At 44.9% G+C, this 15020-nt stretch overlaps 2 protein-coding genes across 2 annotated transcripts; one reads left to right on the top strand and one right to left on the bottom strand.

Annotated features, from left to right (window-relative positions):
• Window positions 1-10412: 10412 nt before the first annotated feature.
• On the bottom strand, window positions 10413-12917 carry LOC130499024 (uncharacterized protein At3g60930, chloroplastic-like). Its single transcript, XM_056992912.1, has 6 exons — window positions 12224-12917; window positions 11988-12146; window positions 11323-11911; window positions 11040-11229; window positions 10665-10982; window positions 10413-10565 (listed from the first exon to the last, which is right to left on the bottom strand). Exons 1-6 carry the CDS (start codon window positions 12915-12917, stop codon window positions 10413-10415), a joined length of 2103 nt encoding a protein of 700 aa, XP_056848892.1.
• Window positions 12918-13855: 938 nt separating this feature from the next.
• LOC130498407 (uncharacterized) lies at window positions 13856-14737 on the top strand. Its single transcript, XM_056991753.1, has 2 exons — window positions 13856-14133; window positions 14202-14737. Exons 1-2 carry the CDS (start codon window positions 14053-14055, stop codon window positions 14724-14726), a joined length of 606 nt encoding a protein of 201 aa, XP_056847733.1. The 5' UTR covers window positions 13856-14052; the 3' UTR covers window positions 14727-14737.
• The last annotated feature ends 283 nt before the right edge of the window (window positions 14738-15020 follow it).

Raw genomic sequence — 15020 nt, 5'->3', positions numbered from 1 at the left:
CTATATTAACGATATGCTAGTCAAATCCTCAGCTGGAGAAGACCATATCTCCCACTTAAGGGAATGCTTCGATATCCTTAACAAGTACAATATGAAGCTCAATCCTACTAAATGTACCTTCGGGATACCCTCAGGCGAGTTCATAGGCTACCTCGTAACTGAAAGAGGTATTGAAGCCAACCCGCAGCAGATAGCGACCTTCCTGGAAATGCCGTCACCTAAGACAACCAGAGAGGTGCAGAGATTGACTGGACGAATCGCAGCATTAAATCGATTCATATCCAGGTCAACCGATAAGTGCCTCCCATTCTATAAACTTCTAAAAAATAATAAGAAGTTCTTATGGGACGAGAAATGTGAGGAAGCCTTCAAGCAATTGAAAGCTTACCTCTCCGAACCTCCGATCCTGTCCAAACCTGTAGTAGGAGAACCACTGTATCTGTACCTCGCCGTATCAACTGCTGCAATTAGCGGTGTGCTGGTACGAGAGGAACAAAACGAACAAAGACCTGTCTATTACACTAGCAAGAGTCTGATAGACGCCGAAACAAGGTACCCTGCCATGAAAAAATTAGCGCTGGCGGTTGTAACAGCTGCCAGGAAAGTACGACCTTACTTCCAATCGCACTCGATCATCGTAATGACTTTGCAACCATTACGAACGATATTGCACAGCCCCAGCCAGTCAGGGCGATTGGCTAAATGGGCCATAGTGCTCAGTGAATACGACATCGAGTACATACCTCGAGCAGCAGCAAAGGCTCAGGTCCTTGCCGATTTTATTATTGAGTTAGCATCCGAGCAATTAGACTCGGAAATGGAAGCTCCAAAATGGAGCCTGTATGTCGACGGAGCCTCATCAAAACAAGGCTCAGGCATCGGGCTAAGGCTGACTTCTTCAGCTGGAGAAACCATGGAGCAGTCCTATAGGCTCAGATTCAGCGCCTCAAACAACGAGGCTGAATATGAAGCACTAATCGCAGGGCTAAAACTCGCCCTAAGCCTCGGAATCCGAGAGCTAAACGCTTATAGTGATTCATAGCTAGTTGCCAGCCAGTTTCACGGAGAATACAAAACGAGGGACGAAAGAATGGGGGCATATCTCAAAGTCGTCCAGAACCTCACCAGGCAGTTCGACAAGTTCGAGCTAACAAGGATCCCACGAGGAGAGAACTCCTCAGCAGATGCGTTGGCTGCTTTAGCCTCCACATCAGACCCCCTCGTAAAACGGATCATACCCGTGGAAGGAATCGAAAAGCCAAGTATCGACATAGCTACTAAAGCTGAAATAGACAACAAGTCAAAAGAGCAAACCGAAGGTAACTGCCTTGAAACGGTAGCTACCCAAGTTCTCACAACATTCTGGTTCCCAAAAGCCAAAATACGTAGCTTTAAAAAGCATACCTCCGGGAACACGATCCAAAACACGGTGAATAATGACAAAAATGAAGGTATTCCCCGAAATTCAGACTCCCAGGAGCTAAATCCTATGAATACCTCTGGGGGCACCATCCAGACCTCGGACCCAATCGTCTGCAGAGTCAAAACTAGAAGTCGCTCAGCTCTCGAAAATTCATCTGGGGACACCATCCAGACCCCGGAGAATAACGGGGAAAATGGAGATATCCCTCAGAATTCAGACTCCTTGGAGCCTAATCCTACGAATATCTCCGGGGGCACCACGACACCAGGTCCCGAACAGGAACCTCCCTCGTCTCTTCATAACAAAGTTGTAGGAAGAGAGGACTGGAGAACACCAATCATGCAATACATCTTGGAGGGAAAGACTCCGCCCAAAAAATGGGAGGCTCGAAAACTCAAAGAATTGAGCGCAAGATACTGCATAATCAATTCCATCCTCCACAAACGAAGCGTTTCCGGACCTTACCTAATATGCGTCCATGGCCTCGTTGCTATGAAACTCATGAAGGAAATGCACGACGGCTCCTGCGGGAACCACTATGGAGGCAGAGCTCTAGCTATCCGAATCAAAAGACAGGGCTATTTCTGGCCCACCATTATTGCAGACTGTGAGGTCTACTTTTCCTCATGCGACAAATGCCAGAGGCACGCACCGATTATACACCAACCTGCGGAAAAGCTATCCAACATATCCGCCCCTTACCCATTTATTAGGTGGTCCATGGACATCGTAGGACCACTAGTAGCGTCAGGAAGTGGAAAGAAGAAGCTACGCTTCCTCTTAGTCCTAACAGACTACTTCACGAAATGGATTGAGGCTGAAGCTTTCCAACAGGTAACAAGAGTCGAGGTCGAACGATTTGTGTGGAAAGACATCGTGTGTAGGCACGGCGTCCCGTACGAAATCGTGACTGACAATGGAGGGTAATTCATATCTCACGACTTCAAAATATTTTGTGACAAATGGAATATCCGCCTGACCTTCTCAACACCTCGACGCTCTCAAGGAAACGGCCAGGCGGAGGCTGCTAATAAATCAGTATTAGCAAACCTCAAGAAACGCCTCGGAAACCAGAAGGAACTCTGGTCGGAAAAGTTACCTGAAGTACTATGGGCATGTCGAACCACCTCACGAAAGGCTACAGAGGAAACCCCTTTCTCCTTAGCCTACGGGATGGAAGCTGTCGTCCCAGCCGAAACCACTGCTGGTAGCCTCCACCGGGAACTCTGTACGTCCGATCCTGCAGCTAATGACCAGCTCCTGACGGACAGCCTGGATCTAATTGAGGAAAGATGGGACCGAGCTCTGCTTCGCATCCAAAACTATCAGCAAGCAATGGCACGACAGTACAACTCCAAAGTCAGGCCCCGACAGTTTGCTGTAGGTGACCTAGTACTTAGAAAAGTATTCGAAGGAACCAAGGAACCAGATGCTGGGAAGTTAGGAACCAACTGGGAGGGTCCTTATCGGATCATCCACGTGGTACGACCTGGCGTCTACAAGCTTCTAAAGGTGCGGACCGGGGTACCTGAAATCAGATCGTGGAATGCCACGAATCTCAAAAGAGATTATCATTGGGTACCTAAAATCCTTGAACTACGTTAGGCTTGATCCCTTGACTGGGTACGTAGGCAATTCCGTCATGAGTGCAGCCCCAACCTCATTTCAACACTCTATTCACCACGACCAAAAGGGGCATATGTCTGATCAAAATCACATAGCCCAAGCAGCAATTGTATGATAACTATGATTCCATGTATTCTATTATCAATAAAGCAATTATCTTCGATACCTCGACTCTTTAACAGTTCAAGTCTCCAAGAACCTGAACCTAAGGTCCTAAAATCCTTCGGATCAGCCCATGTCTCCAAGAACCTGAACCTAAGGTCTTAAAAACCTTAACAATCTCGAAGGTCTTAAAATCCTTCAATCGTAATCAAATTTGATAAACCTAAACCTAAGGTCCTAAAGTCCTTAGAAACCACCAAGGTCTTAAAACCCTTATCAAATCTCAAAAGGTCTTAAAATCCTTTAAACAAAGTCAGGTCTCCATGAATCTGAACCTAAGGTCTTTAAATCTTTAACAAAATACAAAGGTCTTAAAATCCTTATCAAATCTGAGAAGATCTTAAAATCCTAAGCAAGTTTTAATGGGTCTTAAAATCCCACAAACAAATTAGGGTTCCTATGAACCCCCACCTAAGGTCTCTAAACCAAACTCAGGTTCCTAAAAACCTTGAGCTAATCTCGATATTTCAGGAACTCCTCTTAAGGAACCAAATACGATCCAAGCCTTCTAGACTTATCACAAAAATCCGAAGAAACGACTAAGTCAAATCAAAAGACTTGGAACAAAGCTAAAAACCAAGTTTAGATAAATAAAGGTTTAAAGGCCTCCTCAGGCCAACAAAGGTTCAAAAGACCTTATGGTGCGTCCCTTATAAGCTAGGAAGCTAGGATCTCTTGGATGGTATGGTTAAGAGGGTGATCAGGGAGGTTACTAACACTCCTTGGTCGATGGACTTCTCTTCAGAGCAGTGGAAGGCTCCAAAGATGTATAGCTACTCTCTAGACGCAGGATAACCCTGTGTAGTGTCTGAGATGGATCACAGTAGATTACTCTACCCTAGATGAAGGTTCAATGTTCTTAGGCTGAACAGAGAAAGCACAGAAGCAAGCAAGCAATTTGCTTAAGGTTTTTCTTTGATAAAATTGTCTAAGTTTCAACCAAAAGCGGCTACAAGCTTATAAAGCCAAAATATGTCGCCAAAATAAAACCCAAGACCTAACCAGAATGGTTTGATCTAATCCTAAACGAAATTGGTTTAGAATCCTAATTAAAATTGGTTTAAAATCCTAATCCTAACCCAAATTGGTTTAAATCAATTACATAATTGAAACACATTAAACCAACATGCTGGCCCTTCTTTTCCCACGGTTTCTCCCTCTTCCTTAGGCCTCACGAGTTTGGCTAAGTGTTGAATGACCTCCTGATGTGCTTTGGCTCTAGCTCTGGTCGTTGGTCCAGTCCAGAATGTCACTGGATGCTGTTGCTCCTCCTGCTTCTCTGAACTTGAGATACTCATCTCCTGGTTAGATGCACCTTTATCCCCTAGTACAGGTTCAATTAGCTCATCCTCCTCTGAGTCTCCTTCCTCCATCAGCTCCCCATCAGTATCACTCAGCTCCTCATCAGTAAGCTGCTCATCCATGGTCGTACCATCCCCTCCTCCTTTAAAAGGATTTGACCTCAAATCCAGCTCATCTGCAACATAAGGAATTAAATCAGAAACATTAAAAGTGGAGCTAATTGTATACTTCCCTTGGAGATCAATCTGATAAGCATTGTTATTGATTCTTCTCAACACTTTGAATGGACCATCCAGGCGCTTCATCAGCTTAGACTTCCTCTCACGAGGAAACCTTTCTTTCCTCAAAAGAATCCACACAAGATCTCCTGGTTCCAGCACCAACTCCTTGCGCCCCTTGTTCTTCTTGCGTGCATACACCTTGGTTTGAGCCTCAATGTTCTTCTTTACCTGTTCATGCAAAGATCTAACAAACTCGGCCTTTTGATTGCCATCAAGGTTAGCTTGTTCTTTAAAAGGTAAAGCACACAAATCTAAAGGAGATAATGGATTGAATCCATACACAACCTGAAAAGGAGTTAGCTTAGTGGCAGAGTGCATTGACCTATTGTAAGCAAATTCTACATGAGGCAAACAGTCTTCCCAAGTCCTAATGTTCTTACTGATAATGGCACGCAGCAAAGCAGATAAAGTTCTATTGACTGCCTCAGTTTGTCCATCAGTTTGGGGATGACAAGTAGTAGAAAATAGCAATCTAGTTCCTAGTTTTCCCCACAAGGTTTTCCAAAAGTGACTCAGGAACTTGGTATCTCTATCTGACACTATTGTCCTAGGCATTCCATGCAACCTAACTACATCTCTAAAGAATAGTTCAGCTACCATGATTGCATCATCAGTTTTATGACAAGGAATAAAATGTGCCATCTTAGAGAACCTGTCAACAACCACAAAGATACTATCTCTACCTCTCTTTGTCCTAGGCAAGCCTAACACAAAATCCATAGAAATATCAACCCATGGATGTTCAGGAATGGGCAGGGGAGTATACAAACCTGTCGGCTGCACCTTTGACTTTGCCTGCTTGCATGTCACACACTTAGAGCATACCTTCTCCACGTCCCTCTTCATCCCTGGCCAGTAGAAGTGGTCCTGAAGGGTGGCGAGTGTCTTTGCAATCCCAAAATGGCCCATTAGACCACCTCCATGAGCTTCCCTGACATATAACTCCCTCAAAGTACCACAAGGAATGCATAGGCGGTTATCATATAAAAGAAACCCTTTAAGCTGATAGTACTTGCCACTGGCATGTTTCTCAGTTTCCACATATACTTCCTTAAAGTCAGGATCATCAGCATAACAAGTTTTAAGGTGTTCAAATCCCAAGAGTTTGGTTTCCATAGAGGATAAGAGAGCATACCTTCTGGAGAGTGCATCAGCAACTACATTCTCCTTACCTTGTTTGTAGTGGATGACATATGGAAAAGTTTCAATGAATTCAACCCACCTGGCGTGCCTCCTGTTGAGTTTCTGTTGCCCTTTGAGGTGTTTAAGAGACTCATGATCTGTATGGATCACAAACTCCTTTGGCCAGAGGTAATGCTGCCACATCTGTAGAGCTCTCACCAGTGCATACAGTTCCTTATCATAAGTGGGATAGTTCAATGCAGCACCACTCAGTTTCTCACTGAAATAAGCAATGGGTCTCTTCTCCTGCATCAGCACAGCCCCAATACCTACTCCTGAAGCATCACACTCTATTTCAAAAGTTTTAAGAAAGTTAGGCAACACAAGTAAAGGAGCAGTGGTTAGTCTTTCTTTCAACAATTGAAATGCCTCTTCCTGGTCAGAACCCCAAGTAAACCCCACACTCTTCTTGATAACCTCAGTCAATGGAGCAGCAATGGTACTAAAGTCTCTCACAAACCGCCGGTAAAACCCAGCAAGTCCATGAAAACTCCTGACCTCTCCAACAGACTTAGGCGTGGGCCAGCTCTTGATGGCTTTCACCTTCTCTTCATCAACTTTCAGGCCCTGAGAAGTCACAACAAAACCTAAAAAGACAAGGTTATCTGTCCCAAAGGAACACTTCTTGTAGTTAGCAAATAAACTTTCCTTTCTAAGCACATCAAGAACCTGCCTTAGGTGATCTATGTGTTCATTCATGGTTTTACTATAGATAAGAATATCATCAAAATAGACAACCACAAATCGACCAATATAAGCTCTCAGGACATGGTTCATCAATCTCATGAATGTGCTAGGTGCATTAGTCAATCCAAAGGGCATAACTAACCATTCATACAATCCTAGTTTAGTTTTAAAAGCAGTTTTCCACTCATCTCCTTCTTTCATCCTAATCTGGTGGTATCCACTTTTCAAATCAATTTTAGAAAAGACACATGAACCATGTAACTCATCTAACATATCATCTAAACGAGGGATAGGATGTCTGTACTTAACTGTGATGTTGTTAATGGCCCTACAATCAACACACATACGCCAGCTACCATCCTTCTTTGGCACCAGCAAGACTGGTACAGCACATGGACTCAAGCTCTCCCTGATGTGTCCCTTCTCCAAGAGTTCATTGATCTGCTTCTGAAGTTCCTTAGTCTCTACAGGGTTAGTCCTGTAAGCTGGCCGATTGGGTAAGGTAGCTCCTGGTACAAGATCAATCTGATGTTCAATGCCTCTGATGGGTGGCAATCCCACTGGATTATCTTCTGGGAAAACATCTTTGTAGTCCTGCAAAAGAGTTTCAATTTCTAGAGGAATAGACATTGCTTGATTAGTCTCAGTTAGTTCACCCTTACAAAGCAATAAAACCAAAGCAGGGTGGCTAGCCAAAGCATTTTTAATATCTCCAGAAGTAGCCATTAAGTTAAGCTTACTTACCTGCTCAGCCTCCCTTACCAGTAAGGCCTTTGCTTCTTCTTTCCTACGCTTGAGGGTGATCTGATCTTCCTGGACCTCTTGTGGTGTTAAAGGTACCAGTGTGATTTGCTTTCCTCCTTGTAGAAAAGAATGCCTATTAGTGAAGCCATCATGAAGTGCTCTCTTGTCATACTGCCAAGGTCTTCCCAACAAGATGTGGCTGGAATCCATAGGTAACACATCACAAAGGATCTCATCTTGATACCTCCCAACAGAGAGGGGCACTTTCACTTGCTTGTTCACCTTCAACTCGCCTGTATCATTCAACCATTGCAGCATATATGGGCGTGGGTGTTTTTGAACTGAGAGACCAAGCTTCTCCACCAGTGTCTCGCTAGCAGCATTGGTACAACTTCCTCCATCAATGATCAAGCTGCAAACTTTATCCTTGATTAGACACCTTGTATGAAACAAGTTCTCCCTCTGCTCAGTTTCTTTGGATTTGGCTTGAACATTCAAAGCTCTCCTGGTAACCAGCATCTCTCCCTTAACAGGGTATTCTACATCCTCTTCATCAGATTCTCCCTCAGGCTTCTCATCCTCAGAAATAACCTCTCCATTATCTAGAACTATCATGATCTTCTTACTGGTACATTCACTAGCATAATGGCCATATCCCTGACATCTGTAGCACTTGATGTTCCTGGTTCTGGATGGTGGAGTGGTTTCCTTGCCCTTGTCATCTCGGCTGGTTGTGGTACTGGTTGACCCACCACTCTCCTTTGGTCGGCTGTAGGCTTTATCATCCTTAGCATAAGATGATTTGGATGCAGAACTAGTAGGATAGCGAGTGTTACTTCTCCTCTTGTTCTGTTGTTCAATAAGAATAGCCTTGTGTACCATCTCTTCAAGAGTAGCATAGTCTTGCATCTCCAGCCTGTCTTGGATGTCCCTGTTTACTCCATCTAAAAACCGAGCCATAGTAGCTTCCACATCCTCATCAATTTTGGCTTTGATCATGAGTGTTTCCATCTCCTGGTGATACTCCTCCACACTCTTAGAGCCTTGAGTAAGTTTCCTGAGCTTCTTGTGGAGATCTCTGCCATAATGAGCAGGTACAAATCTAGCTCTCATAACCTCTTTCATCTCATGCCAAGAAGTTACTTGTTCATCACCATCTCTTCTCCTGATATTTGAAACATTCTGCCACCAGTTGATAGCATAGCCTTCAAATTCAGTAGCAGCAAGTCTTACTTTCCTCTCCTCAGTGAGCCTTTGACATTTGAAAACAGATTCAATCTTTTGCTCCCATTCCAGATAGACATCAGGATCAGCTTTTCCTTGGAAAGATGGAATCTTAAGCTTAAGATTTCCAAAGTGATCTTCTCCATGAGGGCGCCTGTTATTGGCTCTGAGAGGGCGTTCATCATCTGCATCTTCGGCCCACTCTTCTTGCTCATCAGCTACTACAGCAGGGGCTGCTCTCCTAGCACGTATGGGCTGTCTTGCAGCTACTTCACGGATTCCTCCTGCTCCAGCTACTCCAGCTGCACCTGCAAGTTCATTGTTAGGAGGGATAACATGAGCATATATTTGTTCAGCATGCCCTTGTAGTTGGCGTGTAACTTCAGCAATCATAGCTTGGAATTGCAACTGATCAAGAGCAATTCGCTGGACTGGCTCTCCTGCATTGTCTCCATCACGTCTCTCTTCAGCCATCTTCCTGCAACAAACTCTTAACAATTGGTTAGTTTAATAAACCCTCTCTCACTCAGTTTACTGCCTGTGCTTGCTCCCTTACTTTCCCAAGAGTTCAGATTAGATCAAAACTCAATCACCTAAGATCTAGCTACAACCTAAAGTGATTAGATAGAAAGTATTAAGAGATTTAGGCACCAGCTGGCTTTACCACCCTTAGCTGGATTTCTCTTCAGCTTATGTTTCTTATTTTTTTTTTTTTTTTGATTTGGATCAGAGATCTCTTTTCTTTTTTTTTTTTTTGATTCAAGGGTTGGCCCAGCCGGCTTACAACAGATAGAAAGAAAAGAAGTGTTTGGTGGTGATAGATAGTTGACACGAGCAGAGAACAAACCTAACCTCCAAGGGGCTCTGATACCACTTGGTGCGTCCCTTATAAGCTAGGAAGCTAGGATCTCTTGGATGGTATGGTTAAGAGGGTGATCAGGGAGGTTACTAACACTCCTTGGTCGATGGACTTCTCTTCAGAGCAGTGGAAGGCTCCAAAGATGTATAGCTACTCTCTAGACGCAGGATAACCCTGTGTAGTGTCTGAGATGGATCACAGTAGATTACTCTACCCTAGATGAAGGTTCAATGTTCTTAGGCTGAACAGAGAAAGCACAGAAGCAAGCAAGCAATTTGCTTAAGGTTTTTCTTTGATAAAATTGTCTAAGTTTCAACCAAAAGCGGCTACAAGCTTATAAAGCCAAAATATGTCGCCAAAATAAAACCCAAGACCTAACCAGAATGGTTTGATCTAATCCTAAACGAAATTGGTTTAGAATCCTAATTAAAATTGGTTTAAAATCCTAATCCTAACCCAAATTGGTTTAAATCAATTACATAATTGAAACACATTAAACCAACATGCTGGCCCTTCTTTTCCCACGGTTTCTCCCTCTTCCTTAGGCCTCACGAGTTTGGCTAAGTGTTGAATGACCTCCTGATGTGCTTTGGCTCTAGCTCTGGTCGTTGGTCCAGTCCAGAATGTGACTGGATGCTGTTGCTCCTCCTGCTTCTCTGAACTTGAGATACTCATCTCCTGGTTAGATGCACCTTTATCCCCTAGTACAGGTTCAATTAGCTCATCCTCCTCTGAGTCTCCTTCCTCCATCAGCTCCCCATCAGTATCACTCAGCTCCTCATCAGTAAGCTGCTCATCCATGGTCGTACCACCTTAACACGAACAAAGGTTTAAATGCCTCCTCAGGCTATAAGTCTTAAAAAAAACGAAATAAAAGCCCATTGGGAGGAAATCCTGAAAGCAAACAAAAGAGCCTCAGCTCTTAAACCTCCTTACCACCAGAGCTCTTCTCAGCTCCCTTGTCAACCGGATCATCTTCATTGTCAGGAACTTCCTCCTCGATTTCCTTATCGCCGTCTCCCGGGGTGGCTTCAATTGGGGCTGAGTAAGAACCCACCAATCCTAAAGAACCGTACTCTCCAGAAAGGGAGATATTAAACATATTAACCTCAAAAGTACCTGAGCTCTCAGAGAGTTGAGGAAGAGGGAGCTTGCTGATCGAGAAGTCCGAAACTTGAGCCTTTTCGTACGCAGCAACTGCTTCCGGCATCATAGCCACCAAGCGAGCGTACTCATCTTCAGCACTCTTGACCTCGTTGTCCAGCATGTCCTTCAGGAGCTCGGTATTAGCCTGAAGCTCTTGAGCATAAACCAGAAGATCGAATTCATCCTTCTTCCTGGAGAACTTCTCCTTGACAGAAACCAGGACCTTGTTAAAAGCGTCAGCTACCTCCCTTTTTCCTCTCCTAACGGCTAGCCTGACCTCAGCTTCCTTGTTCTTCTGGCTGTCTTGAGACGAAGCAATCAGTTCCTTGACTTGATACTCGGCTATCTTCCGAGCAGAATCCAACTCCCCAATCTTCCTATTCTTCACTTGGATATCGATCACTTGGCTCTCGATCGTCCCTTGCTGAATGTCGGCCTTGGAGCCAAGTCTCTTGACCTCGCCTTGAAGTTCATAGACCTGAACCCGAGCCTGATCAAGTTCCATCTTAGTAGCTCTGACTAGCTCAGTAACCTGAGCTAGCTCACCAGCGTTGGGGGCATTGTGCACAGTTTCGTCAAACTTGAACTGAGCCCTGTTGATAGCTCAAGCCAGCTGCAACAAATGAAAATAAAGACTTAATAAACATCTTCCAAAGAAGATTAAGCTAAAAGACTAAAATGAAAACCATACCTGACCCATGTAATGGGCAATATCAACGTACTCCTCTTTGTTTGAGAGGTTGGCGATCGAGGGGAGAGCGCACCCGGTTCTCTTCATGTGCCTCATCAGTGTAGCCAGACCCCATGAGTCATCCAAGACTGATCCAGGCTTCGAGTGAGTAAAGTTCCAGCCGATGGTTGCTCCTTTAGAGGAAGAAGAGGAAGACCTGGAAGGTCTGTCAATCTGGTCGGTCCTGGACCTCTTGCTCCTCGGAGGCTCAAACTCGTGAGTATCCTTCACTATTTGAGGATCAGCTTCCACCTCCGGGACCTCAGGGTGAGGGACAACTTCTTGAACCTTGGGCTCGGAGCGACTGGTATCTTTGGCAGGAGCAGAGCCTCCATCGTCAAGGACATCCTTCACCGTGCTAAGGAAGGATCCTCGTTGATTCTTGTCGCTTCCTCTAGAGGAGCTGGCAGCTTTAGTCGATCTACCCCTGGAACAGAACGAGGGCTGGATAGGCATCTTGTGCGACTGAGTCCTTTCTGAGGTGCTAGCTCCCGACGAGACTGAGAATATCGATTCACCTTCAGAGACTGAATCATAAGGAGAATCTTTAGTCCCAAAAGACAAATTTGAATATTGAAAACTAGAAATCAATAAAAGAAGGTTACCTTCTAAACCAGCAACCGTGACCAGAATCAGGAAAGGAAGCCTTGTCTCGTTCAGGGAACCTAGCTGATCCAACTCTCAAAGTAGTATAAGCTCCCCAAGTATTAGGGCTGTGCTGCAGCTTCCTATAGAGAGCTCTGGTAAGTTTACCAGATAACTTGACATGTTCCTCAATCTCTGCAAGAAGAATCAAAGAGGTTAGCAAATCGCGATACGCAAAAATGAATACACAAACATATCCCTAAAATCCTAACCAGAAATGTCAGACCAAGAGGCCCTGAGGTCTCTGCCTATAGGAACCGTCGAAGGGTCGATCTTGACATAGAAATACTTCTTTCGCCAGTCATCATCACTGGTTGAGAACTTAAAAATGCCTAGCCCCGGACGACAGGAGAGGTAATAGGTCCCGCTTCCACCATCCTTGGAAGAGCTTTCCTTTATCAGGAACAGACTCATCAGCTCACTCAACCCTACGATGACTCCTTCTTCCTTACCCCTGGTGATGAATCCGTTCACCACTTGGATAACCGAGGGGCAAAGTTGGGAAAGGGCCAGTTGATAGTGATCTATGCGATCTAGCAAGAGGGTTGGGAGAGGGAACCTAAGGTGGCATTTGGAGATGTATTTCTCGTGAATACATAACCAACCCTCCGGAGTTTCAGGGGTTTCGTCGTCAGTACAAGCCCTGGCTAGATTACTCTTGCCCTGAGCTTGGACGACGAGATTAACGACATCCTGACTCTTCAACAGCGAGGGAGAGTGAGGACCAGAGGAGGTGCTCTTGCCATCTTTCTTCTTCATCCTCTTGACTCTCGCTCCAATCGAGTCTTTAGCCTTCTTCTTCTTGGCATCCTTCTTCATCTTCTCTCCAGCTTCTTGCTTAACCTTCATAAGACGAGCACCGGAAGCAGAGATTTGAATTTCACCGGAGCCTTCCTTTTGACTCATGATAAGTAAAGGGTAAAGGGAAAGGAAGTGAAAGGTGAAGGATCGAGTTAAGTTGAGCAAGAACGGAATCTCTAAAGAAGTTAGAGGTAAAGAACAAGTTCGATCAAGAAGCAGAGATAAAAAAAAAGTAGCAAGAAAACGCAGTAAAATAAAAAGAGAGAGGGGAAGTTACCTTGGAAACCGTGGGCGTGGAGAAAGTGGAGAGAGAAGCAGTTAATACCTGCAGCTTTATATCTTATCACGACTCGAAAATCGGAAACTACATTTCAAACTCCCTTTAATCTGAACCGTCGATCTCGTTAAACATAACTACAACCGTCTGATTAAGCAAAGAATATCTGCGATTGAGATGACTGATAATCATTATCTCAACAAGAAAATCTAGGTTGGGCGGCTATGTTTAGCTCCTGAGAAAACAAATCGTCTCTCGAAATGATAACAGGCCGCGATAGGCCCATCACAAATCCAATCTCCAAAACAGCTAAGCTAGAGCCGGAGGCTGTGAGCTAAGGACGTTCATTAAAGAGGTCGCAGAAAGGAGGCAGCTCGTGGACGTGTAAATAGGCGCAGGACCCGGTCAAAGGGAGGCTGTTACAAATCCCTCAAATCATGGAGGGGATCACGGAAACCAGTTGGTGGCGATCAAATGGGGCCTGAGGCTATTTAAAGAAGAAGGCAATCAAGAAAAAGGGCATTCAATCCTTATTCATTCAACCCTTATTCCAGACGATACTCTGAAAGCATTCTTATTTTTGTAACATTCTCATTGTCTTTGTAATCATCAAAGATCATCTTCTGTAACAACTCTTTTATCAAAATCATCAATACAAATCAAAGTTCATTCTACAAGTTATTACGGTATTCAGCCCAGGTTGTCTTTCCCTAACCTTTTCCTAAACCTTAACCTGATCTAAAATCCAGGAGGTGAGTTTAATCCCTCACAGCCACTACCTCGGGTGATGATGATGTTCTCTTCCTCAAGAGGACCAAGTGCAAGGGACCTACTAGCTCAGCCCCCTCTACCTCAAGGAGGAGAACTCGGGCCTCAGGATCGACTCCGAAGTCATCGACTCCAAAGCCCTCTCTTCAGCCTTGTGTGGACCTAGCCAAGGTGGTGGCTAATCTCTCTTCCACAATGTTCCCTGAGAGTGCCTGCTTTCTCCCTTCTGGGGACCTCCCGAAAGCCTTTGGGAGCGTTCAGTTTGATCTCCTCCAGGTAGGACTTCGCGCCTTTCCTTTCACCTTTGTTATATGGATTGGTGATCGTTGTGGTTTGATTTGCAGGTTATGTCTCAGATTCCCCATTTTGAGGATATGGTGAACGGGCAATCATCCAAAAAAGAGCTGGAGAACATGAATGCTCAGCTTAAGGAGGAGAAGAACAAAGTCCTGGCTCAGGGGAAGGAGATCAAATCCCTTCAGTTTAAGCTGAAGAACTCGAAGGAGGCCGAGGCTGCTACTGCTGCGGAGAATACCGCTTTGACGCGCCAGTTGGAGGAGGCCCAGGAGGAGCTATGCGGGCTGAAGCTGGAGAAGGAGTCATTTGAGGACGAGAAGATGATCGCTGTGAGTGGAGCCAAGGTGACTGCTCGCTGGGAGCTGATGAGGGAATGTCTCAAGGAGCAGACCGATAAGTGGGAGTTGGCCGTGGAATTCCAGCGATACAAGCTGGTGAAGGAGTCCGAGGCTAAGCTGCAGGGATTGCCTCCTCTATCGTTTGATGATGAGTGGCCTCTCCCTGAAGCCGGTGCTTCCAAGGAGACTTCCCCTGCTCCATCTGAGGGCGCGGCTGCTTCTCCAACCGCCTGATCTCCTTATCTCTCGAACTCTTGATCTTTTAAGCCCTTCGGGCTTTTGTTGTTGTTTTCACCCTTCGGGGTTTTGCTTTTTAAACCTCAGCATTCGTGCCTTAAAATTTTTTAGTACTGGCCCTTGAGGGCTTTAGACTTTTATCCATTTTATTATGCTTTCATATTTTGTCTTAAGTAGCATAGAGTCGTCTTGCTTGCGTTTCTAAGATAGGGGAATTCCCTATCACGGGTTATGGGCCGAAGGCCGACCATAACCTTAATCAGATCAGGCGAGAACAGGACTCAGGCACCA

This window comes from Raphanus sativus, chromosome 8 (genome assembly GCF_000801105.2).
Source record: "Raphanus sativus cultivar WK10039 chromosome 8, ASM80110v3, whole genome shotgun sequence".
NCBI classification, from domain to species: Eukaryota; Viridiplantae; Streptophyta; class Magnoliopsida; order Brassicales; family Brassicaceae; genus Raphanus; species Raphanus sativus.
The sequence above is the reverse complement of the archived record's forward strand: the minus strand, read 5'-3'. Positions and strand labels throughout refer to the sequence as shown.

Coding starts and splice junctions, on each gene's coding strand:
- LOC130498407 (XM_056991753.1), top strand. CDS start 14,053: ATGTTCCCTGAGAGTGCCTGCTTTCTCCCTTCTGGGGACCTCCCGAAA. Junction 14,134..14,201: donor TTCAGTTTGATCTCCTCCAG/GTAGGACTTCGC, acceptor TTTGATTTGCAG/GTTATGTCTCAGATTCCCCA.
- LOC130499024 (XM_056992912.1), bottom strand. CDS start 12,917: ATGAGTCAAAAGGAAGGCTCCGGTGAAATTCAAATCTCTGCTTCCGGT. Junction 11,912..11,987: donor CTTTCCTGATTCTGGTCACG/GTTGCTGGTTTA, acceptor TTGGGACTAAAG/ATTCTCCTTATGATTCAGTC. Junction 10,566..10,664: donor CTGCGTACGAAAAGGCTCAA/GTTTCGGACTTC, acceptor CTTTCTGGAGAG/TACGGTTCTTTAGGATTGGT.